A 26773-nucleotide genomic window follows, 5' to 3' on the forward strand; every position below is an offset into this window, starting at 1 on the left:
TATATAGCATATAACAAAACAGGATATAAACTGGTCAAAAGCAGATACTGAGACCCATTCTTTATACACTGTGTAGACCAGGGGTGTCAAACTCGTTTCATATTGAGGGCCGAATAACATTCATGATGCCTGCTGAGGGCCAGAAGTGATGTCATTAGGCAGGAAATGATGTCATTAAACAGGTCATAAACAAAAATAAGCAGTTTTTCTCACTTAGCAACCCATTAGCTGCAAATGACAGAAGAGAAAAACACACAGATCTTGATCATATTTCAAGATATTGGAGATCCCAATTTTTAAGTGGGCTGCACTTTCAGAAGTAACACCTCAGCACTGCTCAGCAGCTGAGGGCCAAATAAAAAGCTTCCCCAGGCCACATCCGGCCCCCAGGCCTTATGTTTGACATCCCTGGTGTAGGCTGCCCACACATAAGACTTCTGCCTTGATACTGTCACACTGGTTCATGAATCTCCAAGAACTTAGAGTAGGTGATATGAATATCAGCCAAAAGGATAACTCCTCTTCATGAGTATAAAAGTTGAAAAAGTACCACATATGCCATCAGTAATAGTACCTGTCCTAGTCCAGCTCGCAAAGATTCTTCAGCAAGATACATTTAATGGTTCTTTCACCTTAAAAATGGATATGAAATGTACCCATACATCCTTGCAAGTAGGGCCCATTGTTCTTAGTGGAATTTGGCTGTCCAACTCCTAGGATCTATGAAGCATCTCCAGTGATTTGCAAACTTCCATATGCATAAAAATTTCATCTGCAGTATATAGTAAGTTACTAGAACTGAATCATTTTGGCTTCTGTTTTACAATTCCCAGCACATCTTGTTTTTTCAAGAATTAATTTCTCTAATCTCTTTCAACTGTGATTAGCATACAGGGGTTCCTTATCAAATAGCTCATAATGTTAATGCCCATTTTAATAAAATTATTTTCCTACAAATCTGTTTGGCAGCGGCTTTTTTTCCTTTTTGCAAAAGAACAAAACCCTTTATTTTATAGGCTGAGAGTTACTCATTTGTGTTTAGTTCTCTGAGTCAAAGCCTGCATGTTCACAGGACCACCCCACACAGTTCCAAAAATCTCTTTCTCTGTCCTCAAGGCAGCTTCTAATTGTAGCTCTCTTCCTGCAATAATTACTTTCTTCACAGCCTGAATCACTTCAGCTGGGCCATTGGTATATTGCCTGAGCCATGCACGTGTTTCTTCTAGAGATTCAGATTCATCGGAAGAGGACAATGTGACTTCTGCCAGGCCAATATGAAGGGCATGGTCTGGCTGCACTTTCACAGCACCGCTCAGCAACTTGAGGGCAGAGCTGCTGCCAAGGATTTGTATGAGCCTGGCAGCTCCACCCCAGCCTGGTACTAAGCCCATCTGCTTGTGGACAAATCTAATTTCACTCTCCGGCGTCATTAACCTGTCAGGGAGAAACAAGTATTCAGTTAATTTACACTGAAACATAGCAAGAAAACTTGTGTCACCTCAATATTCTGCTTCATTTCTATACAAGGCACAATAAAGGACCGTAAGATTTCAGCGTTTCCTAATGTGAGGCAGGCTAGCCAAGCTTCATGAGCAATTTTCAGAGAGTTTATCCAAAGTAACATACACAGATAACATTTAAAAAGTTACCTAATTTAGAATGAAAATCAAATTTTCACACTTGCGTGCATGTTTCTAACTCACATTCCAATTCCTAACTGGAAAGAGCTTGTTCTCACAAACACTACAGCAGGGTGGGATGGGGTGTTATGTTCCTTTTGCAACTGCTCCAGCAGTTGTATTTAGACAGGGAGGAAACTCCACTGAACACAATGAAAACTACTGCCAAATAAACATGCACAGGATTGCAAAGTGAGAGAAGGAGAGTTCAGGGAGGGGAGAAAAGGGAAAACAACAGATGGGAGAGATGACCAACTAATGCATAGCCAGAAGATAAGGAAATATTGTCCTAAACACCAGCAAAGAGAAAGGAAATGGTTAATTGCTGGTGACAATCACCACTTTCTGGCTGACCTGAATTCTTTTCACTCTTAATTGTGCTGAAAATGGGGGAAAAAAACACAAAGCACTGAAGTTAAAGTCGCACTGTAGAAGAAAGTGAGTCAATTTCTAAGAAGTTAATGACATGTCTATTGGAATAGGTTAATTGTATTGGCAACCTTCAGTCTCGAAAGACTATGGTATCACGCTCTGAAAGGTGGTTCTGGCACAGCGTCTAGTGTGGCTGAAAAGGCCAATCCGGGAGTGACAATCCCTTCCACACCGGGAGCAAGTGCAGTCTGTCCCTGGTCTGTCTCCCTGGCTATGGGCCTTCCTTCTTTGCCTCAGACTGCTGGCAAAGTGTCTCTTCAAACTGGGAAAGGCCATGCTGCACAGCCTGCCTCCAAGCGGGCCGCTCAGAGGCCAGGGTTTCCCACTTGTTGAGGTCCATTCCTAAGGCCTTCAGATCCCTCTTGCAGATGTCCTTGTATCGTAGCTGTGGTCTACCTGTAGGGCGCTTTCCTTGCACGAGCTCTCCATAGAGGAGATCCTTTGGGATCCGGCCATCATCCATTCTCACGACATGACCGAGCCAAAGCAGGCGTCTCTGTTTCAGCAGTGCATACATGCTAGGGGTTCCAGCACTTTCCAGGACTGTGTTGTTAGGGACTTTGTCCTGCCAGGTGATGCCGAGAATGCGCCGGAGGCAGCGCATGTGGAAAGCGTTCAGTTTCCTCTCCTGTTGTGAGCGGAGAGTCCATGACTCGCTGCAGTACAGAAGTGTACTCAGGACGCAAGCTCTGTAGACCTGGATCTTGGTATGTTCTGTCAGCTTCTTGTTGGAAGCGACTGTCTTTGTGAGTCTGGAAAACGTGGTAGCTGCTTTACCGATGCGTTTGTTTAGCTCAGTATTGAGAGGTAAATGGTTGGAGGGTGGCTGCTGGTCTTCTCAGTTCCGTATCTTCACCAATGCTGAATTTATCTTATTTTGTATTATGCTTGAGATGAATCCTTGTCACAAACAGTACATCAGACTTGTGAGATGGATGGAAGATGGGCAAGAGAAGAGAGACGTGGGCAGGACACGTTTGCAGGAGAGTGTTGTCAAGACAAAAAGGTAAAACAGTTGGACATAATGTGGGAGAGAAGGCAAGATAACTTGAATATCAAAAATTTCATAGCCCAATGAGGACTGGGTGGGGGAATGGAACAGACTTTGCATTTTTCAGCCCCAAAACTTGGTTGCCGTCAATGGGTTTATACACCATGTTTCCTCACAAAAAATAATCCAGTGCATCATGCAACCAAAAACATTAACAAAATCCAATTTATGAAACACACTACAAATGTAATAAAAAAGCAATAGAGAACAGATTGTAGACAGATAAATAACCCAACTCATCATGTAAAGCTTCCTTGAGTAAAATGCCTACCTTCTAAAAGCCTGTAAAATTGGGCTTCATTAGGGAGCAGGTTCTACAGTAGCTTGGGGCCTGAAAGAAACTTACTCTGTGTTTACATAGACTACATGCTCAGTAGTTGGAACCCTAAGCAGTTTTCTTAACTGACAGAAGTGAAAAGGGGAAGGGAGTCTATAGAACTTGAGAGGGGAAGCATATTTTAATAGTTAAATATAAACTCATGCTGTCATTCAATCTCCATGTCCCACTGAGGCTTGTATCATGGAACAGGGACATAAGCCAGTATCATGTGTTCTGCATAGAAACACACACTTGGCTGAGCAGAGGAATTGTTGGCATCCTTCAGTCTCGGAAGACTACGGTATCGCACTCTGAATAGTGGTTCTGGAACAGTGTCCTCTCCAGTGCGCGAAGCCTGGGTAAAGTAGATATGGAGGAGAGACTTTTACCCATGCAGCAAATCCCCTCTCTACACGTCGCTGAAATGGTCCAATGGAAAGGCAGAAGCCAATATGGTTGGTTCCATCGGCATCGCAGGAGTTTCCAGAACGTGACTGTGTTCAGCCATGAACTGCCTCAGGGACTCCGGCTCCAGATTTTGCCTCGAGGTTGACTCCTGAAGCCTTTTCCATAACTGGATGTAGCCACAAGGCAGTGGAGGTTTGGGATCAGAGTTTTCCTTCTCTCCGATGAGCTGCCTTCCCAGGCTGACGAGTCCCATCTACCCGGTGGCTGTTTAGTCACCTCTTACGACAAGTACAGCCAAACCGAGGGCCTATTCTTATCCCCAGCCCCCAGAGGAATAATCTTCAGTATAAAAGATGAATTTCCTGCCCATATTTATTTTGCTATGTAAGCTGCTTTGTGAACTTTTTGAAAAGCTTAAAATGATACATCAACTTTCTTTTAAAAGACAGGGCTATTCAATTGTACACATCATGCCTAGGTGCATGGGTTTCCAGAGACAAAGGTTTTACTGGATTATAGCTATTGATAGAAAGATGTAGAACATGTGAAAACAGTTTTTCACGTTAAACAGCTTCAAGCACTGCAGTACAAGTTGCTCACTGCTTCTGCTAGATATGTATAGCAGAAATATAGCCGTTTGGTCTATATAAGAATGTTGCCTGCATTGTTTGAGGGAGGGTGGAATGACCTGCTCAAACTTAAACATAAAATACAGGTAGCTTGAAAAATAGAATCCCTTCCTCCCACATGACTATTTAAACAGCAGTTGAATTACCCGACTGAAGCAAGAATACAATTTTGCAACTTAGGCTCTCCTGCAGTCTGAAAAAAACACACATTAAATTTCTAAAATGCTAATAAAGTCATACGATCTTATAAAAATGGATTCTCAGCAAAGCCGTTCCAAACGTTGATAGTGACACACAGATCTTTAGCAAATATTTAAAATGCCACACCAATTCCTTACGGATCAACTGACCAATGAATGGGAAACTTAAAAATGCCCACCACACACAACACAACACACAGAATAAGCCCTGAGACACTGAGCCTGTACTGTGCTTGCTGGGATGTCACTTGCTCCGGCAAACATGCTGTGCCAAGCTCACAGTGTTGTGTCACCTTGCATTTCTCAAGGACAACTCATGAATATGCAAATACTGTGTGTGAAATTTAAGCCATGTACTATAATGCTTTGTAAAAAAAGGGTGGGGAACTATCAAGGCAACTCCATTTCAAACAAAAGCCTATCATGTTTCCTAAATGCTACTTTTGATTTAAAAGGAGAAATAATGACAATAATTCATACAAAGCATTTCTACAGGCCCCCTCCCTTTGAATAGGAATGGTACAGCTCAGAACTATTTGTGAAGTTTCTTTGGGTGCCCATTTGGGAGAAAAGAAGGTATAAATAAATAAATAAATCCTCATAGCTCTACCTCATTTTGTTCCACCCAACCTAAGAACATAGAAACCATGCAAGTAAGATCATGTGGGAAGAAGAATCTCAAAACCGTCCCAGATCCAGTCTTGAGCATGAACAAACTTCTCACTATTTGAGACTGTCCCTCCCGCCACGGTTTATCCGTTCTCACATTATTAAAGAAGCATGGGATGGATCAAGAGCAGAAGGTAACTGTATCAGCCCAGTAATGCAGCAATTGGGCTTACGCTACAGTCCAATACTAACCCTATTTATGTTTCTATGTTATTGGTAGAAGTACTGGCACTAAAGTTATATATTCAGTTAGCAGAAGAATTTTACTTTACTTTTGTTTAGACGTGTGTTACCTATCCAAGCAATTAGGACAGGGGAGCTAAAGGTTCAGAATAAATGAGAAAATAGCTTTTATCAACTCTGTAGCTACAGACATAGAGGGAGACTCATACTTGCAATGCTGCAGATCCATTACAGCACATAAATGAGGCCCAAGCACCATGATCAGGTGTGCAGTTCATCTCTCTTTACCTCCACCCTGCTGGGTATCTTCTCCCCTTGGGTACAGAAAATGGAGTAGCTTACAAGACCAGTGCTGCGTTCACTGTTGTCTGAATTCAAAACAGCTAGCATCTTTCCAGCATGCTGATGCCACAAACATTTATGTATCATCCAGCAGCCCATGAAATGAGTCATTCAAAGAAGGAAAAAAAGACATTGCTTTTTTTTTTTTAAAGTAGAGTTTTATAACTAAAGCAGAATGATATCAAAAATGTTCTTATTGTGGGAATCAGAGTTCTCATGATTCAGCATTTTTATAACATGCTGGAAAAACAATTGAGAGGGATACATTACATATCAAGACTAAGTTACATGCAGGATTTCCCAGTTCATGTATTCATATTTATTTATAAGATACAGGTTGTCACATTATTCTCGAGGGTTCCATTCCCAGAACTCACATGAATGGCAAAATTACATTAAAGCAAATCCATTTAAAAAACAATGGCAAAAAACAGCCTTGCTTACCTTTGTGATGTAAGATAGAAGACAATGCATCAATCAATCTCCCTCCAGGCACTTAGAAAGGCTTCACTCAGAGCCAGCGACCCCTCCCCTTTACCAATGCAAAGTGATCATCTTTCTCAGGGAGAAGGGAGGGGTCACTGCCTTGGTGTGAAGCTGAAGCTGCCTAGAGAGAGAATGATTGATGGATTGTCAGTTGGCTGCCCTCTCACATTAATGAGGCTATTGTTAAACAACTGTTTTCCTTTAATTTAACGAGCCCTTCTCAGCCCTTCTCATCGCATTGAGATGGAAAAATCTGTGGATTTTTCCACGGGTGAAAAATATGTGGATAATTAGGTTATACCTGTAATCACTTGCATGACATTCTCTCTACAACAGGAAGAAAAGCAGTTTTTTTTTAACTGTGATTTTAAAGGGATGCATTTTTCCCCTTCTCCAGGGATCAGCACATTCCTTCTCATTTGCAGTGGCCATTCATGTTGAGTCAAATCCATGTATAAATAATCCATGTACAACAAGGTTGGACCTGTATGTTAATTGACTTCTTACCAACAGATGCCCAAAACCACACCCAATTTTAACAAAAACTGAACACCACAATTGAACTATAAATTATTTTTAATGGATAAAAATATCATTGCACAAAAGAAAAGTGAGACCAGCAGTTGAGAAACAGTCACCCACTACATTATGCCATCCTCAGCTTGATACAATTCCAGGATGAAAACAATGTCTGAATGAATAGAGCCCAAATCTGATCAGCAATGCCTTTGGCCCTACCTGAAATCACATGCAGTGGTAAGTTCTGCTCCTCCTCCCAGAGCTTTGCCTTGAACCAGTGCAATGGTAATTAGAGGTAATCTACACAAAAGGAAGAACCAAGAAAAACATTTACTGAAACTTACAAGAATTCAATACAGACAAAAAAAATGTGTCATTTAATTAGAAGTTATATTGTGCAAAATTATTACTTTGGGAAGGTAAACAGCAGACTATGAGGTGCAGGAACACTGCTGAATATGACTCAATGGGGCTGGAAACTAAATAACAGCTAGAAATTCAAGGCTGGCACCTAAAGAATCTGAAATGTTTGCAAACTTGAAAGGGGTTGACACCTACAGTGTTTGTTTAGCTTCCAATGAGCCCTCTAAATATACAGTTGAATGATCCTCCTCATTGAATGATACATTCATATCCTCTCACACAATCAAAGCCCACAGAAAAATTTGCTACCTCTCACACAGAAACAACTTGCAATTCATTCATTCATTCATCAGGACTATGCCTGGCAGATGGCCATCAAATACTGGCCGTGCATATATTACAAATATGACCCTCAAAGCTTGCTCTATATGATGTTCTTCGAATCCAATCGGCCCCTTGCTATAACCATTTGGAAAAGAAAATTAACTAGATCGGGCTGTCTTTTGAATATTTAGGTTCACTTCCATATCAAGAGGCATATCAGTGCATCAAATGAAGATTTCTTGACATCGAAAGGCAGGATCTTTATAGGATGGCAAATAGAATATGTTCCCCATTAAGTCTGGAGATTCCTATATTGTATGCTCAAGTAGCCTCATATCTTTACTCACTGCACACTTAACAAAAAAAGGAGAGCTTTCTCCCTTGCTAGATTTAATGAGCTCCTGTCTGCTGTCCTTTCTTGGAAATTTCACAAAATACCGTATTTTTCGCTCCATAAGACGCACCTGACCATAAGACGCACCTAGTTTTTAGAGGAGGAAAACAGGAAAAAAAATATTCTGAACCAAATAGTGTAATAAAATATTTAATAAACTATAACAGAATAACATTTGAACCATGTAAAGTGAACAGCAGTCAACAGTGGCATTAAGAACCATTATCACTTTCATTAACAAATGGAGAGACTTAAAGGTTTGAGTACTCTAGTTTTCTGGAAACCCCAAGAACTCATCATTGCTAGAGTCAGAATTTATGAAGCTCACAAAAGCAGTTGCACACAAATAGGGGATCACATTATCTTTCTGCTACAATGATGTTCTACCAAATCCCAATCCACTGGGCCTTGTGCCCGCTTAAGGCTGATCAGTCCCCCTTGTGCAACTCACCAGTGCAGCAAGCAAAAGTGAGTCCAGTTCCAGTCCACAGATGCCAAGTAAATCAGTCCCATCAATCAGAGTTGCCAAATCAGAGTCCAGAACCAATATGCCAAATTACAGTCCAAAGGTCAGTCAAATCCATCAGGGTATCCAAGTCCAGTCACAATCCACAGTCAGATTCCAAATTCAATAAACCCAGTCAGTCTCCTCTCCTACCTCCAACCTGCACTCCTTCAAAACCCACAAACCCTTTCTGCCTCTGGTACTCCTTATATCCCTGAGGGCCCTATTGCCTTCCAGTGGCTGCAGCTGTGCAGCACACTCTGCTGAATGCCCAGGCCTTACCCTTAAAGGGGCCACTGCTGACACCACATCTACCTCCTCACCAGTTCTTCCGTGATTCCAATACAAATGAACAAGTGGAAAGTCCAACCACAACTTGAATTCTCAAGACACAACAAACCTCTGGATTTATGGTGAGAACCGAGCCTTACCTGGGGCTTGTGCAATAAGCAAACACTGGCATTCTGACCAAGGAGACAGTTTTTTCTTTGTGATGGGGGGGGGCTTACATTCAGATGCTGGATGAGGTGACTGAAAGCACCCCTCCCCTGCTATGTGAGTGACTGTGTGTGTGGGGGGGGGGGGCAGAGCATCTGTGTGTGTAAGAGAAAGGGGCAGCCTGTGTGTGTGAGAGAGGGGGGAAAGTGTTTGTGTTGCAGAGAAGTTGTGATGCTCCAGGCTTGGGGTGGGGGGGAAAGAGAGGCTGTGATGCTCCAGGCTTGGGGGGGGAGAGAGAGGCTTTCCTGGGAGTAAGCCCCCCTGACTCTAATGGGACTTACTTCAGAGTAGGCATGCACAGGACTGGGCAGTGAGACTGCCACCCCACCCACGCTTTCCTGGGAGTGAGCCCCACTGACTCTGAGACTTACTTCTGAGTAGACACGCGGGCTTGTGCAGTGAGACTGCCACCCCACCCACGCTTTCCTGGGAGTGAGCCCCAGTGACTCTGAGACTTACTTCTGAGTAGCCTCTGACTGGGAAGCAGAGCAGAGCGAGCGGCCAGGGGGCAGGGCCAGGGCTGGGGCGGAGTTTGTTTTTTTTTTGCAGTATTCGCTCCATAAGACACACACACTTTTCCCCCCACTTTTTTGGGGGGGAAGTGCATCTTATGGAGCCAAAGATACGGTAGCTCATACTGAAAGGTGATGCCCTTGTGGGCTGGGTTGTGTTGAGACAATTGTCCATGCTGTTCTTTATTGTCCCTTCTACATCGAGATCCGTCAAAGATGTCTGGATCCTATACTGAGAACAAGAGGAGGATTTACAGATGTGGCAAAAATACGCTACCTCCTAGCCAATTCTTCTGTGGAGATAACAGATACTGTGGCAACTTTCCTATATCAGCTTACTGAGCTGTGCAATCGAGAAGCTGATTTGCTATCTCAGTGATTTTCAACCTTTTTCGTCTCAGGGCACACTGACAAGGTAGTAAAATTGTCAAGGCACACCACCATTTTTTTGACAATTGACAAGGCACACCATGCTGTTGGTGGGGGGCTCATATCCCCTAATGGTCCTACTAATAAATGACCCTCCCCCAAACTCCTGCAGACCTGCAGACCATTCGCGGCACACCAGTGTGCCACAGCACAGTGGTTGAAAACGGCTGTGCTATCTGGCTGGCCAAATGTATATAGTTGGAGATTTGTTTGTTTTATATGCCAATAAAGGATGCTATTCTTCACCAGGATTGTATCAGTTTACACACCAAGCATTTTATTAATAGTAAAAAGATTTGCTTTTTCAGCACTTTCATACCCTATCTATAATCTATTAATTACGACAACTCCAGTTTGCTGCTCCTCCACGCAACTCAGGGAAGCAACTCCACTTTCTCTGCACAAATTCCCTGTGGTGCACATTTGGCTAAGAGATGAGGACCGGTCCAGATTCATTCAGGTTGCAATCCTATACACTCTTTCCTGGGAGTAAGCCCCACTGAACTTCTGAGTAAACATGCGCAGGATCACACCGTCAGCAAACTAAATTGCTGAGCAAGAACTCCAATCAAAGTCACAAATCCTATCCTGGCAATGCTACGCAGGCTGAGCTGGTCCATCCCATCACAAGCTTGTGAAGACAGAAAGATCTCTACTATTTTGCACATAGTGGAGAATGTGGGAGACTCTGTTGAAGAGGGAGATGTGGAGATAGTGGCTTGTTACTGGCATTAAAACTCACCTCCCTTTTACCTTCTCCCTTCATAATTCACTCTGCCTTCACTTTCATGCTCCATCATATTATTCTTGTGTGACCTTGGGCAGCTATTACGCTTTCTATGCCTCTGTCCATGCAGGCATAATGCAAGCAATATGTTGACAGCCTCTTAGACAAAGCTTCCCCCCCCCCCAAAAAAAAAAAAAAATTGGTGAATGTGATGTCACAGAAGCACAGAAATTTCACTCATCCCCAAATACTCACATTAGACATTTTACCTCACTTCACGTCCCAAAGCCCTCAGAAAAACAAAAACCAGAAAGAATCACAGCATGAAGGTGCAAGAGAAATATACATTCCTGATTACCAACAAATACAGAGATAATGATCGCAAAAGCATTATTTATGGGAAGAAACACACAACAGATGGTGGACTGAACTGTCTCCTCCCCTGCACATGACTCTTCCATGTACCTATGTAGGTTGTAGAGATACTGCTTGCCAATTTTTTAAAGATAATGGACCTCCATGCTATGGTGGCAGAAAAGAAGGGCATATACACACTTCTAAAAGACTTCAACACTTTCTTCAATTTAGATATCAGGTGTTGGGATTTTTCCTTCCATGTTGTTGCTGCTGCTGCTGGCAGGGGTGGAATCTAGAACTCAAAGGTTGATATGAACCAAGTGTTCTTTTTTGCAAGCTTCCAATATCTTATTCAAAAGTTAAATGCCACCTTTGAACAATTCTGCTAGAACTTAGGAGCTCTGGAGTATTTTAAAACAGAAAAAAATTCTAAAAGTTACCTCATGAGCCTGGTTAAGATGTTCTGCATGAACATACACATGTTCATCCCGTCCTAGAAAAAAGAAGATAGATAGGTTAGGATATCCTAAAGTACATTTGGATTTGACCCCATAGTTGCTGATCCCTACAATACAGGCTTTTCCAATGTGACATTTTGCAACATATATTCGAATATCTGGTACCTTCCAAAAACAAAAAAAATGTGGTTCTCAAAAATTAATGACAAAGACACAGCAGTTTTCAGTACTGATTTTTTTTTTAAAGGTGTTCAATAAAAGCCAAAATAGTAGTTTCAATTTCAAGGTGAGTTAGTTCATACTGATGGGAAGAAAAAAAAATGAAATGAAAAACGATTCTTAGTGAAAAGCTTTAACATGTCACCAAATAAATGAACTCAGGACATCTCTGCTCCCACACAGTAATACTGTCAGCTGGTACTAATTCCCAATTGGCAACCAAAAATGTATGCTGCACAGCGTGGACCAGGATTAAGATAATATTAATTAAAACACCAAAGATGGCATAACTGAAAGGCTGTGCACTTCAGCTAAAACAACTTTAAAGATTTACCAAAGACAGTTCACTTCTTATTGGCAGTAGTGAAATGCTTCGGTCACAAAAGTGATGGAAGTTGTTCCCCCCCCCCTTTCTTTCTGCTTATTTTTGGAACTATCTAACTATTTAGCCAGGCTTCTGGCTAAATCAGCATCTCCCTCCCAAAAGGCTGCTGAGACAGACTTTGTCCTGGAATGCTTCTGAGACCCTTTGAAATCAGCATCATTGCAGAAAGGCCATATGGTAGAGCAGGGAGATCATTTTGCTATGAATTGCTTCTTTTCAATAAACCCTGGTCAGCTCTGTTGCTAGGACTGACATGCAATAGTTGACTGGGCATTTAAGCCCACCTGAGGAAGTCATAGGGTAGGTAGGGATGCCCAGTTTGTTATAGACCATCCAAATGGATAGACCCATTTTTTGTAAGATCACTCACTGGATACTTACAGCCCAGTGTCAGTGCTGGGACTGCAGTGCTGGTGCTGGGTGTCGCAAACATGCCACAAGGCACATTTGCACCACCTGGGGAGGCCTGTGCTGCCCTGTTGATGCCACAGCAGGAGCCCCAAGTGCCGGCAGAGGGCAGGGAGGGTGGTGGGAGGGCATGGGGGAGGCATTCCTGGGCAGGGAAAGGGTGGGACGGGGTGGGTCGGAAAGGCCCGGGAAGGAGGTGGGACTGGCAGAGGCTTCCTCCACTGAATTCTATCCCCCACGTCAGGCTCAGAAGCCCACCATGGGGCCAAGTCTGTACCCGTAAAATAGCTGGCGCTGACTCAAGAAGCCCCATTGAGCAGGCTGGGGCATTGTTTGGGGTATGGAACAAATGTCCCCTTACTCCAAAGAGACCTCCAGCCTGCTTGGATCCAGCACAGGATCTAGTGGTAGCTGTTCAGTGCCACTGCTCCTGTGTTGGATAGGATCGAGACCTTAGATGTGCTGCCTGGTCTGCCGCTGCAAGTAGCTGCTGCTTGGCGAAAGAGTACTGTGCTTGGTGCTGCTTGGCTTGCAACACTGAATGAAAAAACCAGACTCCAGGGACAGCGTCAGTAACCAGAATAGGGACAGAATTTAGTTAATCACATGAGAACATTTGTTTCATTCACCACTTGTATTTTTCATCACCTTGCAACGTTTGCCAACAACCCTCTTTTGCCAATCCTGTTTGATAGTTCATTTTTTAAAAATGTGTCTTGCTCAGATCTTTTGCATCCTCCATATTACTTTGTTCCTCCAGTCTTTTAATAAGCACCTTATATTTTCTCCTGATTTACCTATCACAGCCCAGTTAAATCAGGAGGGTACAGGTTGTCAAGTCTACCTGATCACTTAAGTTCTGTTTGGGTTCAAGAGGAACCCCTGAAATTTAGGGCTTTTTGGTAACCAGACAGAGGGCCCAAGATTTGGACTTCCCAATTTTAAGACGACAAACAATTCCCCTGTAATCCCGGACTTGACCAGTAAGAAGACTGAAGAAAGTAATGGGGGGGCCATCGTTGACTACTAGGCATTGCATTGGTTTAGCCCTCCAATTTTCTCCCTTCAAAATAATCAACATGCAAAACCAACAGTTAGCACTATCTGTTCAAAATGGGACCTGCTAGATGGGGCGTTCCTTGAACTGCACTGGTCTCCTAAGATTCATTTTAAACAGAAGGAGATATCCATGAAGCTGGATGGGAAGAGAATTAATCTGCAGTTAGCTACATTTTTTCAAAAAAATTTTCTAGACTTGATAGCCATCTAGGAAAGTATGCAAACATGACAGTGTCACAGACCTTGAACTTCCAATTGTACTATTACCAAATTACCCGAATGAACAAAACAGTCTATGACCAGCTGTTTTATACTCTAAAAAGTCTTCAATTCTGACCAGCATTTTATTATGCTTTCTTTGCCAGTTCCTACTTCTGTCTTAGCACATTGTTAAAAATAACTTTTACATTAAGAATAGATCCAGAATAGGCCACACCAGCTAGCAGGTTCATCAGATGAGTATCATATTCATGCCTGTTTCCACCCTACTGCAATGATACTCTCTCTTTTTGTTTAGCAAATACTCAATTGGGGATTATTTGGAGTTAGCTCAAAACAGTTTGCTGAGGTTTCAGTATGCTGAATATCATATTTACAATATGCAGCATGCATTATTCAAAATTATGCATCCATAAAATAACCTTCTTGCATATTTAGAAATTGCTTTTCATTGGTAGGTCTCTTCCTTACATGTTGTATTCTCTTGTGATCCATCACTGACATTGTCATATTGTCCATTCACCACTGGACCCACATGACAACATGATTGTTCCGTAATAAGATTGCATTCCTTATCTTTCAGTATGCTATATTTGCACTAATATGTGCTATGACAAACATCAGACAGAGGTCAAAATAAAATTAAATAATGGTACTCCTTTCACAGCAGAAGATTAAATGGCAAGATGCAATCCCCATCTTCAAGGACTTTGGATCAGAGCCCAACAGTGTGCCTAATTACTTATAACTCAACCTCCTCAGTTTCCTGGTAGTTTTACTGATTATACAGTGGAAGTTGTTTTAGGTTTTTTTTTAAATTATATACAATACTGTATAATGTCTATTGTTCTAAAATATGGAATAAAAGAAAAATTATTTTCCTAAGATTCGGATACTATGACGAGGCAGGGAGGGGGGGAACCCATCACTGTAAAATATAAGAAATTGTTCTTCCAGATTAAAAGGAGATATTTAAGTACATACATACAACTATCCTGTTGTCATAATAAGATTAAGTATAATCATGTGTTGTGAATCATGCCCCTAATTTTTAAAATACTTATCTGAATTATCTTGGAAGTTTGATACATCATTCTGTACAACAATATCAAAAATACTGAATAATTTTTCTAAAAAACGTCTGTAAAAAATATTGCTGAAGGCTTTGTCCTAGTCACATTGTCAAACATGTGCATTTCTGTCTTTCCATACTGTAAGGAAAATGCCATGTATGGGCTGCGCCAGGAAATCCACAGAATGTATTTTGAGGTGTCAGTAATTTGCACAAGTTGGTGACATAACAGAAGAAGAGCCCTGCTGGATCAGGCCAAAAGCCCATCTAGTCCAGCTTCTTGTATCTCACAGCAGCCCACCAGATGCCTCAGGGAGTACACAAGACAACAAGACACCTGCATTCTGGTGCCCTCCCTTATATCTGGCATTCTGAAGTAGCCCACTTCTAAAATTAGGAGGTTGCACATATCTACCACGGCTTGTAACCTGTGATGAACTTTTCCTCCAAAAATTTGTCCAATCCCCTTTTAAAGGCATCCAGGCCAGATGCCACTCAAGCCTAGCAGTATGGTAAATTAGACTTACAAAACAGAGACAGAAACATATGAAAGCCAGCTATGAGATCAAAATTGTTTTACAAGAAGGAACAAAACCAGCAAACTCAGTCCAAACTGACTAAGCTCAGGAAAATGAGAGCACTCTTCCTAGGCTGGCTGGAAAGCCATTGTCAAATTGTCCAGGGAAGTTTAATCAGCACCAAAGGTGCTCAGAAAGGCATGCAGGACACTATATACCCAAAAATCTCCTGAGTGATATGATATTGACAAACACTTTTTGCACAAACTACCAGGGCCAAGGACTTTGGTACAACAACCAGCCAGATACTGGAAATTTTTACCTGATCCTATGCAGAAATCCATTCCAGTGCATGGCATTCTCCCATGAGTGCCTTAAAGAAATAGCTTTCTTTTAACAGAAGCCTCAGTTTGATTTTTCTTCCAGTAACTGAACAGCATATGAAGGAGGACAGTCTTTTGCAATGGTATGAAAAACCAAAATACTCATCTTCCTGTCTACAAAGTGTCTTCCTCTTCTGAACAGTCTCAAAGACAGAAGATTTCAAAAGAAATGGAATAAGCAGAAAGAATATGCAACTTGGGATTCTGGATAATAAATCAGAATATAGCACTTCCACTAGCTCATAATTTGTCATTCATCCCTGGAATGCTGGTGGCCTGCTCACAAATGACATTCAAAAGTGCATCTTTCTGATGGAAAATCAATTTCTACCATCACTTGCCTGTGGGCTGGAGAGCATCCTGACAGCATTCAAATCAGATCCAGAGCAAAACGTATTTTCTGCACCATGGACAATAAGTCCTTTTCCATCTCTCCAGTTTTCCAATTCAGCAACTCTTTCTTGTAGTTCTATCATCATTGTACCTGCGATTAATAGAAAGAACTGCTGGGGGATGGTATTTTTGTGTGTGCAGCTTTACAATAAAATATACTATTGGTATAAAAGAAAAGACAGCATTGGTAGCCAACTATGAAGATTATGAAAGAGAAATCCTATTTAAAATATCATGGGTGGGATGTAGTTCCCAATAAGGTTGACTGTATTCCTTCTAGCCTCCCTGATAAGTAAATAAGTGGGAAATGGATGGTACAGAAAAGTGTGGTAATTAAGCAAGTCAATAGCTCTGTGAGTTCAATGTAAAGGATTAAGAGTAAAGTGTGCAAAACAGAAGACATCTCAGTTTCAAAATAGGTCTTTCTAATCCCTGGACATACTTGATATATAAGTATTACCTTCATATTCCATCTTTCTTCCATCATGAAATTTGATGGCATGCACCATTCAGGAAGTGACCAGATCAAGACCTGCTTAGCTTCAACAAGGCTGCTGTATCAGCTGCCCCCCAACTATGCCGGAGCACAGCACAAAAGTATATTATATTAGCAGCTATAGTAATTGTTTTCTACTTTGTTTTATTAGAACAACCTTTCAACAGTGCTATCTAACAAAGACAACCCTTTCCACTCAGATTTCGGTGCACTATAAATCTTGGTAACCTTGTGCAAGACTATTCCAGTGCAGGCTGGTATGTCTGAGTGTGGATATGATTTCATCCTGATGTGAATCATTTAACTATGCTTCCAACACTGAGGTGATGCAGAATGAAATGCTGCCAATTTTGGGTCACTGGGAGAATGCGTCAGTCTCTACTGATTGCCCACAACCTATTAGGTGGCATAATTCAAGGTGTTAATTTTGACCTATGATTAGGTTATTTGCCTCTAGAGCAGCCATGATTAACCTCTTCAATGCCGGTGACAGTGTTCACAGTAGGCAATATAATCCATACTCTGGAACACAAAAAGTCAAAGCATCTTCCAGAAGCAACTGAAGACACTTTTATTTTGGCAGGCATGTAGAGGCATCTACTGGATCATTATTGGGGTAGTCTAGCTGAATATATGCTCTTTTTATCAATCTAGTTATATTTAGATATTGAAAATTCTTACCCAGTGCCTTTAGGGGCAGCCTAGCTTATTATTAATTTAGTGTTTTATGTAAATGTACAAGTTATGCCTTGAGATGCACAGACTCTTTTCTAAAGAGAAAATAACTGGGACATACATTGAGCTCAGTGAACTGTTTTGACAGATGGATTTTTAAAAGGTCTAAAGGCTCCTGTGTTATTACAGAGTCCCTGTGAAGAGCAAAACCCATTTAACACCTCTGTAATTAAAGAACTAGATGATCTCATTGCTAATGGTTAAGTGTTAAAAGTGTAATTTTTCATTTTTGTCATTGCACATACATAGAGGAAGTTCATGCAATAACATTGCTAATACCTGTGAATGCATTCATAAATTTTGGATTGTTCAATGTAAGTATCCCAATGCCATCTTCTTTAGAAAGGTTGATAGATCCACCAGTGAATTGCTGAAGCTTTTTCTTTATTCGCTCCTCCTCAAAACCATGGACATGGTTATAGAGAGACATAGTTCTCTGCTGCAACAACCTGCCATTAGTAATTCGATGAAAGCTCTTCCACAATAAAACTGCCATTTCTGGAAAGGAAAACACAGGAAAAGTCAAAAGCCTATCTCAGGACTTGTCTACCCCCAAGAACGCCAGCTGTCTGCTTCTGGGTCACAAAAGAACCATAGAAAAATATACACATTAAGGGTTGGATTTGATCTGGGATTGTTCTCTGGCTTTTAACAGCTGGATCAAGCCTGGATTTTGGCGAAAAGGACCAAGGTCAACCTTAGTCAGGGGAGGGGCAGCAAAAGCAAACTGGCCAGCCCCTGTGCTTCTAAGGGTGCAATCCTAACCCCTTATGTCAGTGCTTTCCAGCACTGGCATAGCGGTGCCAATGGGGCGTATGCTGCATCCTGCAGTTGGGTGTCACTCATAGAGGCCTCCTCAAAGTAAGGAAATGTTTGTTCCCTTACATCAGAGCTGCATTGCCCTTAAGTCAGTGCTGGAAAGCACTGACATAAGGGGTTAGGATTGCGCCCTAAGCGTCACATCTTGCCAAGCGCAAGTACAGCATTTACTATGACGAACACTAGACTCACAGAGACATTCTCCACACTGGGTGCTGGTAACTGAAAGTACTTGTCACTGCAGGCAAACACTGTATTCGAGGTAGTGTCATGGGGCCACTGTGTTGGGGGTAGGGTTATCCACCATACTCTTGCTGCCCTCTCCCAACCACATACAGGTGCAACCTATTTATCCACAGAATTTTTATCTGCAGATTTGTCTCAATCGGGTGGGGAGAACTGAAAGTCGCACATACCTTTGCCTCCTTTGTCCTGTGCTAGTGTCTCGCTCTGTTTCAAGGCAGCCCCAAACACTGCAAATAGGCTCCGACTTGCACAGGCAGGGAAATAGCCCTGGAGCCATGGAAGAAGTTCCCCTTGTGAAGGAACAGTAAGACTCCTGGAGCCCCTGAGCCAGAAAAGATGGGGGGGGGAGAACTGTAGCCAGAACATGTGCAGCACGGTGGAGCACGCATGTGCTCGATCTCTCACTCACTCACTCACCTCACTCACTGGAGCGGGTGCGGTAGCAACAGAGGGGATTGCTTTAAAAAACCCGGGGAGTGTTTCCCAACTCCCCCCCTTCAGACTGAGATGGGGGAGGCTCTCCGTGCTCCAGTCTACAGAAACAAAACAGCCCAGCAAGAAAGTCTTCCCAGCAAGCCAAAGCATGAGATTTAGGCTACAATCCAGTCCACACTTTCCTGGGAGTAAGCCCCATTGACTAGAATGGGACTTACTTCTGAGTAGGCAGGCACATTTGTTGGAGCCCAGGAAAGTATGGCCCAACGCAACTGCTCTCAGCGTGAGGGCGACTATTTGACCTCTCGCATGACCTGTGGGATAAGGGCTCCCTCCACTGCTTGCTGTTTCATGTCTGTGATGCAGTAGCAGCAGCAAAGGAAAGGCCAGCCTTGCTTTGTGCAAGGCCTTTTATAGGCCTTGAGCTATTGCAAGACCTTCATTCATTCATATAAGTTCATCTTTAATACAGTAGAACCTCTTTAAATTGACCACCCAAGGGACTGGAGGAATTGGTCAACATAAGGGGGGGTCAACATACGGGAAAAAAGGCTATAGAAAATTATATCTAGAAAAACCCAAGGCTCTAGAAAATTAGGTCAACTTAAGGAGGTGGCCATTATAGAGAGGTGGTCAACTTTAGAGGTTCTATTGTATATTCATTTATGTAAACTTATGTAAATTTATTCAAATTTTAAATGTAAATTAATTTTCCCCCCCCCGGCCCCCAACACAGTGTCAGAGATGATGTGGCCCTCCTGCCAAAAACTTTGGACACCCCTGGTCTACACTGACTCACTATCTCACCATATATTATTAGATCTTCCTAAGTGTCATAGATCCATCTAGTCCAGTATTGTATACTCTTACTGGCAGCAGCTCTTTAGGTTGTGAAACAACACTTTCCCTATGTGAACCTTTGAAGTCCTGCTTTCCTAATTCTTGGGCCATTTTCAGATAGTCTTCCTGAGGAGACAAATACTGGTGGAGCCTATTTATACGCATGAGCTCCGTTCCGTGACCCGGTGTGATTAAGAAAAAACGCGTTGTGCTAAATTCCATAGAATTACACAATTACGCTGCAGCCTGACACTCGGGGCTGGAAGGAAACTAAGGCAGAGGTTCTCCATTGCCTCCCTCTCCCCTGCTCTCTACTCAGCCCTCCTGTTGCCAGCCGTCCCTGCTTCTTTCGCAGGTGGGATGCTGAGCTTTTAAGAGTCCAGTCCCATGCATTTCTACTCAGAAGTAAGCCCCACTGTAGTCAATTGGGCCAGTGTGGGATCCAACAAATCTCTGGATGGCCATAGGCTCATTGGAGACTGGGGGCTCCCTGAGGGCCGCATTGAGAGGCCTTGAGGGCCGCAAGTGGCCCCAGGGCCGGGGTTTGGGCACCCCTGGTGTTGACCATTCTGACCACTAACAGGCATCTTTCAGCCTTACCTAGAGCAGGGGTGTCCAAAGTTTTTGGCAGGAGGGCCACATCATCACTTTGACACTGTATCGGGGGCCGGGGGAAAAAGAATTTACATTTAAAATTTGAACAAATTTACATATGTTTACATAAATGAATATATTCAAGATGAACTTATATGAATGAATGAAGGTCTTGAAATAGCTCAAGGCCTATAAAAGGCCTTGCACAAAGCAAGGCTGGCCTTTCCTTTGCTGCTGCTACTGCATCACAGACATGAAACAGTAAGCAATGGAGGAAGCCCTCATCCCACAGCTCATGCAAGAAGTCAAACAGTTACCCTCACGCTGAGAGCAGTTGCATTGGGCCAGTGCGGGCTCCAACAAATCTCCGGAGGGCTAGAGGTTCATTGGAGACTGGGGGCTCCCTGTCTATATATATATATAGACAGACTAAAACACCCAGTCAGAAACTTTATATACAATGCTCAATTTATTTTGTGAATGTGTTGGAAGGGCGTCCCTTTCTACTTCTTTCTACTTCTACTTCTTTCCTCAACTCCTTTAAGTAAGATTATGCCACATAAGGAAGAATAGTTCTTTAACCCCAAAACACAAAAAAGGTTACAGACACTATCAAGTTCTCTCATTACTTTTTATATTTCTCAAGAGTTTTAATCTTAAAATGTGAATTACAAAAGTACTATAAAGGATTTCCTTCCTTCAAGTCTCGCTCTAATACAGTTCTGTGCATTAGCAGGCGTTTAAACCGTATTACTATGGTAATAATTTTACCTCAGTAAGTGAAAAGGCAGGCAACAAATTGGATGTTACAGCCAGCTGCAGATCATGAGTCATGATGAGCGATTCACACAAGACAAGATATTATCAGAAAACTACACTTCACCCATTTCTATTATGTTGGTCATTCTACACCATGATTTGGGTCAAGTGTGAATGGAAAGGGTACAGTATTTCTAATAGCTTAATCTGAAAGAGGCAATCCCTATGAACAAGTACAGCATTGAAACTCATGTTCTTACAAACCAGTTTTATAGCATCTCATTTTTATTTTATTTTTTTAAGGGTATTAATCTTTGATTCTGAATGAAGCCCTAGTAATTTATGGAATGTCTGACATTTTATTTTACAGGTTAGGTAATATAATACCCAATTATCATTTTCAGGAGAAAGGCTCCTCCACAGTTTAGTTTTATTTCATACTAAACCAACCAAGCAAGTCTGAAGTACCTGAGCTATGACTAAATCGACTCTTGAAAAATCTTGCCCTATGCAGGTAAAGATAAAGTGCTAGTCCTCAGCCAGCCACCAGCTTTCTCTGCTCCCCACACCCATCCTGCATCTCCCTGCCTTATTTATACAAAACTTTTAATGCCCAATGTTCTTTACAATTTCTGTGTTGTTTGACCTTCCCAAAAACTCTGTGAACAACTTCCCAACAACTTTACCCGATTTACTGAGATTATGGTAGGAAAAGGGTGGGGTTGAGACAAAGATTGTAAGGCAACTTAGCAGGTTAAGGGGAAATCTCCTAGGTCTGTGCCTAATACTAGGCAACAATACAATCTGGCTTGACTTTATACCCATGTACACCTGCTAAAACTAATCTCCAGTTTGGCCAGTATAAGAGCTTTTCTTTACTTTTGCTTTTTGTTTCACAATATATACATGTGTTTTAAACAGTGTGAGAGACAGACACCCCCCCTCCAAAAAAAAAAAAATTCTGGCATTTATACATTGGGAAGTACATTTTTCTCTGTCATTGAAAATACTTAGCACAACTCAAGGGCTTTTTTGCACCAAAACACATCACAGACAAATCAAGTCCAGGTAGTACCTTCCTTATACCATTTTAAATATCACAATCTGCAGACTATTTTTTCCTCACCATGCACAGCAAAGTTCTTTTCTCCCGGCCTCCCCTTTTAGTTTTATGTAACATGTTGCCTGAGGGAAAGTTTTACAAACTAGGAAATTTGCTTACTTCCTTTGTGATTCTTCAGATTTCCTTACAAGCTATTACCCTACTGTTACTTTTAGATTTTTCTTAATGAACCAATATGGCTATTTGCACTGCCTTTCTGCTACAGCCACTGTGGCTTTCATATGAGTACCCAATGACTTTCCATAGTTGAAGATGAAACTTCATGTGGTGAAAATTCCAATTTTTTCCTAATTGTTTTGCCTATTTTTCCACCTATTCAAGATCCCTCTAGTTCCTCAGAAGCTTCTGTTATGCTTTGAATCCTAGAAAGACTCCTGAGACATCCTGCTACAGCAGCCATAGTCTGGGGATGCCTTCCTGAGACTTTGAAATCAGTCACACTGCAAAAGGCAGAGCCGGCAGGTTATTTTGTGGATTGTCTGTCTTCACACCCAGGTCTATCTAAGACAAGAGACCCTACTCAGCCCACCTGATGAGACTGGCATGCAACAGGTATTTGGGCATCCAAGTCCACCTGACCAGGCCAATGGCCCATAAGGATGCCCACATGGTTTTTAACTCGCCAAACAGATGGGCCCATGACATCATTAACTCTAGTTGTGTTTTTTTTTAATATCCCTCATAAGGATTGTTAGGTATATTGCCCTGACCCATTCCTGGAAACAGCTACCTCTTTGGTGAAAGGTGCATCCATTCATTATGGGACTGTAGGGACCAGATGCCCAAAACCTCATGAGCAACTAGAACAGAGAAAAGTACTCAGCTGCATTAAGGCTTATGTTATTTTCTGCTTGCCTTTAACTTCTTTCCCTATTTTGCCACCTCTTTTTCTTGCCTGTTTGATCTGTGCCTTGTAGTATATTTATCCCTTCCTTTTTCTTCTCCATTATTTTGATTCCTTAGAATATAACGTACTTCTTAGATTTTTAGTCTTTCCTACCTAGTTCACTCAAGAGAACTAGGCCTTTCAGGAGATCACATTCCACTACCATTTACTCCTAAAGAGGGGAACGCTCCATGTTTTGGGGCTCTCAATTTGGGGAGGTTTCCCCAAGATGTAGTCCTTCTGTCTGGACTACCTAACCTTGGATGATGGCAGCAACTTACCTTTTTTCCCAGTTTAATCAATACAGAGAGTGGACAGCAGAGGGATGTGAGCTGTCACTGCAAGGCATTGCTTCTGGTTTACCCTCCATCCCACCATACCATTTACAACTACACCCACTGCAGTAAGACTAGGGCTGCCTCATTTTTACTGGCCCTGCTCCAAGGCCTTTAATACCAGCTAATTTATGCATGCCAGGTTGCACAGACGGGACAAAAAAGAAAAGAAAAACAGATAACTACCCTAATCTAGTCCCAGTCACAATCCACTATGGTGTAGTCCAGTTGCATCGAGGGCAAGGACTCATTTCACAGATACTAAAACCCAGAATGTTTAGAGGTGATGGGAAAAAAATACCGAGTTTCATATTCTAAAAGATGGCTATTCACCAGTTTTCCTAACTTGATGATCCAACCTCTATTTAAAAACTGGGTGAATGATGGGGAGAAAAAATGTTTTGTCTACTTGTTATGTTGCTGTACAAGAGCAATATTTTGCAATCTACAGTTATTGCTACTAACTAGTATTGCATTGGCAAGTTTGATAACATAATTTATTCCCCGTGTATGTCTCCTGAGTAGGGTCATCAACCCTTGAAAACAAAAGTGAGACGTCCATCAGACGACTCTATCAGACGTATCTTCAAAGGATATGAAGCCCCAGCTCATTGCATAAGTACACAGCTGGTCCCAGAGCTGATGTGACCTCAAACTACAAGATGACTATTAGAATCATTTATATATTGGCTGCAATGTCTTTCTGATTCACAGCTATGCCATGAGGTTTCATGAATTAATTCCTGCAAAGAACAAATCACATCACCGCAGGATTCATGCTCCTAAAGTACTTAAGTACTAGGAAATTATCTATTTTTTATTGTTATTAACAGAGGAGACATTAGAAGCAAGCAAATTCCCTGGCTCTCAATTCTCTGCAGTAATAACTAGAAGCAAAGCCTTTTGCTTTTAGACAAATAAAACTAGAATGGGCAAGGGTAATTTTTATCCTTCAATTTTTCCTCCACATAAGACATACTTCACCTAAAATAAATGAGGAAAAAAGGGGAGAACATAGTATTCCTTACCAAAATTACATCTGTTTTCTTATTGTTTTTTTCCTTTCCATTTAACTTAACATATATTGCAGTTCCACTAATTTAATCTCATTTCTTTTTTTTTCCCCAGGCATCATTACTCTGAAGAGCTCAATTTTTTGAACGGCAAACCAAGTGTTTTCCAATTTACTTTGAATTCACTTGTATTGTCTTTTTATGCATCAAGTACGCAATGGACTTTCGCGAGCCAAATGAAATGCATTTACACAAATACGGCCTAGGTCTAGGCATTGTTAGGGGTTGAACATTATATACACTGTACAGGAAATATAGATTCAGTCCCTAGGGTGGCTATTAACTGTTGCTAACCAAAGACAGAAACAAAATAATTTCTTCCTCCTCCCCACCATGACACACACACATATATTAGAGATAATGCCAGCAATTCATCTATATATGCAGATTATTTCATCAGAATGCAAGTTTACCTTTCGCAAGAATGCAAGTTTACCTTATTATTTTATTTCTAAAATCAGCTCTTCACTTTAAAAGCAGTCAAGGTCACACAACACATCATAAAAATTCTATAATGCTAAGAGCTGAACAGAAAACACAGAGAGAGAGAGAGAGAGAGAGAGAGGTGGAAAAACTGCAAGGTTGACCAACACCTACCCCAACATCAATGTCTATTCTCCTGCCAACCTTCAACAATTAATATTTTTAAAGTCAGTGTTGCAACAACAGTATTGCACATCTCCCTTCACTCCTGAATGTGAACAGTAGCTGGAAATTGAATTTGAATCCATCCAAAAAGCAAGCAATAAGATACTACAGATTCAAAAATACGTTCACTCAAAATATAGCAAAGCCCAAAACAGAAAATAGAAACACTCCTTAACCCAGGTCCCTAGAAGCTGCACAAACGGAAAGTCTAAGAGTGAGTTTTCAAAACAGAGACACATTATCTGAAATTATAAACAAGTTGCTTCTTTTTATCTTACACATTGCCAAGCGTTGCGATACCTTTAACTCATGAACTGAAGTACTGCATTGGGAATATGGGCAATAGTCCTTATTTGTTTTGGAGAAACATACTCTCTGGGTTCTGCTACCAGAGCTAAGTAGTTTCTGTACCAGGTGAGCAATTATTTCATATTTCAAGTTACACATTAGGTTTATGGCAAACACTAAAACATTTTATCATGCCCTATCTTGCAGTGTTCATACCAACAGAATCAGTCACAAAGGTCAAACATAGCATACCAGCTTTGTTGTTCTTAAAATGTACAAAAGTTGTCAAAAGAAAGTGACAACCTGAAATCCACAGTCCTTCTAATAAGCTAGAAAATGCCAAATCATCTCAGGCCACCAGAAACTGTCTCCTGGAGCTACCTTGTAGTCCTCTGGGACCAAAACTGCAGGACATTAAATTCTGGAATAAATAAAACTATTTTGAAATTGTACAACAGGCTTTGCTACCACCAACAGGATCATGGTCCAAGTGACAGCTCAGACTTTACTATTTTTGCTGTGTGAGCACATACAAAACACTGGCCAGATGCAGACTTAATGATTCCAATTCATCAATCCATGGTTTGTTGGACCAGGAACAACCAAGAAGTCTTTCCACTTCTTCCTCACCTTTCACTCCCGTTTATTAAACTATCCTGTTTGTTTCACTCCTAACCTAGTTTGTTAAACTACAAAAACAAGGAAAGAAGGAAGAGCTTGAGTTTAGCTCTCATCTCTAGCCCAAATCAGTTTGTTGGATGGGTTTTTTTCTCCAAACTTGAAAACTTTTTGAGGGGTAGGGGTTGAGGAATCAGAAGGTATGTGTAGAGGCCAAGTGATATGGGAAGGTGAAGTGAGAGCTGGCCTCCCAGCAAACAGGCAGCCCAGTCCTATGCCCTGGCAGTGCCCAGTAGTACAGCAGTGCCAAAATGGCCGCCACTGTATCCTATGGGTCCAGGGCAGCTGCTTGGAGCCTCCTTGGGGTAAAGGAACAGTTATTCCTTTAACCTGTGCTGAGCTCCAGTCAGTGATGGGTCGCCTTGGAGCTGCACCTGCTGTTTAGCAGACACAGAACTGAGGAGGACTTTCAGGCTCAGGTGGGGGCATAGGATTTGGCAACAGATTCTGCTGCCATTCCTGCCCCCTCCTGGGCCCAATCCTCCCCTTGGTCTGCTCTCCCTACACCCAGTACTGCCCTCCCCCTCCCCTGAAAAGCCTCACCGCCAGCTGTCGGAAACACTTACCAGCTGGAATTCCCACATCATGTCTTCCTGGTGCTGACATCCAGGACTGACTGACTCTTGCCTCTGTGCAAGCACTGTGGGCTTACTGCCACCAGCGAAGTGCCTTACAGCA

At 41.9% G+C, this 26773-nt stretch overlaps 1 protein-coding gene across 3 annotated transcripts in view; it reads right to left on the reverse strand.

Annotated features, from left to right (window-relative positions):
* Positions 1–168: 168 nt before the first annotated feature.
* ECHDC1 (ethylmalonyl-CoA decarboxylase 1) overlaps positions 169–26773 on the reverse strand; it is a 30593-nt gene continuing 3988 nt past the window's right edge. The window contains exons 2-7 of one of the 3 annotated variants that reach the window (XM_066614366.1): positions 18607–18703; positions 17651–17869; positions 16089–16231; positions 11467–11519; positions 7137–7217; positions 169–1434 (exon numbers count right to left, since the gene is read on the reverse strand). In XM_066614366.1, coding sequence (XP_066470463.1) covers positions 1029–1434; positions 7137–7217; positions 11467–11519; positions 16089–16231; positions 17651–17867 — 900 coding nt within the window. In that variant the 5' untranslated portion in view covers positions 17868–17869; positions 18607–18703 and the 3' untranslated portion in view covers positions 169–1028. Of the gene's footprint in view, positions 1435–7136; positions 7218–11466; positions 11520–16088; positions 16232–17650; positions 17870–18606; positions 18759–26773 lie in introns of all 3 variants that reach the window. The other 2 variants (XM_066614358.1, XM_066614350.1) reach the window with 2 other exon arrangements.

Source organism: Tiliqua scincoides, chromosome 1, assembly GCF_035046505.1.
Source record: "Tiliqua scincoides isolate rTilSci1 chromosome 1, rTilSci1.hap2, whole genome shotgun sequence".
NCBI lineage: Eukaryota > Metazoa > Chordata > Lepidosauria > Squamata > Scincidae > Tiliqua > Tiliqua scincoides.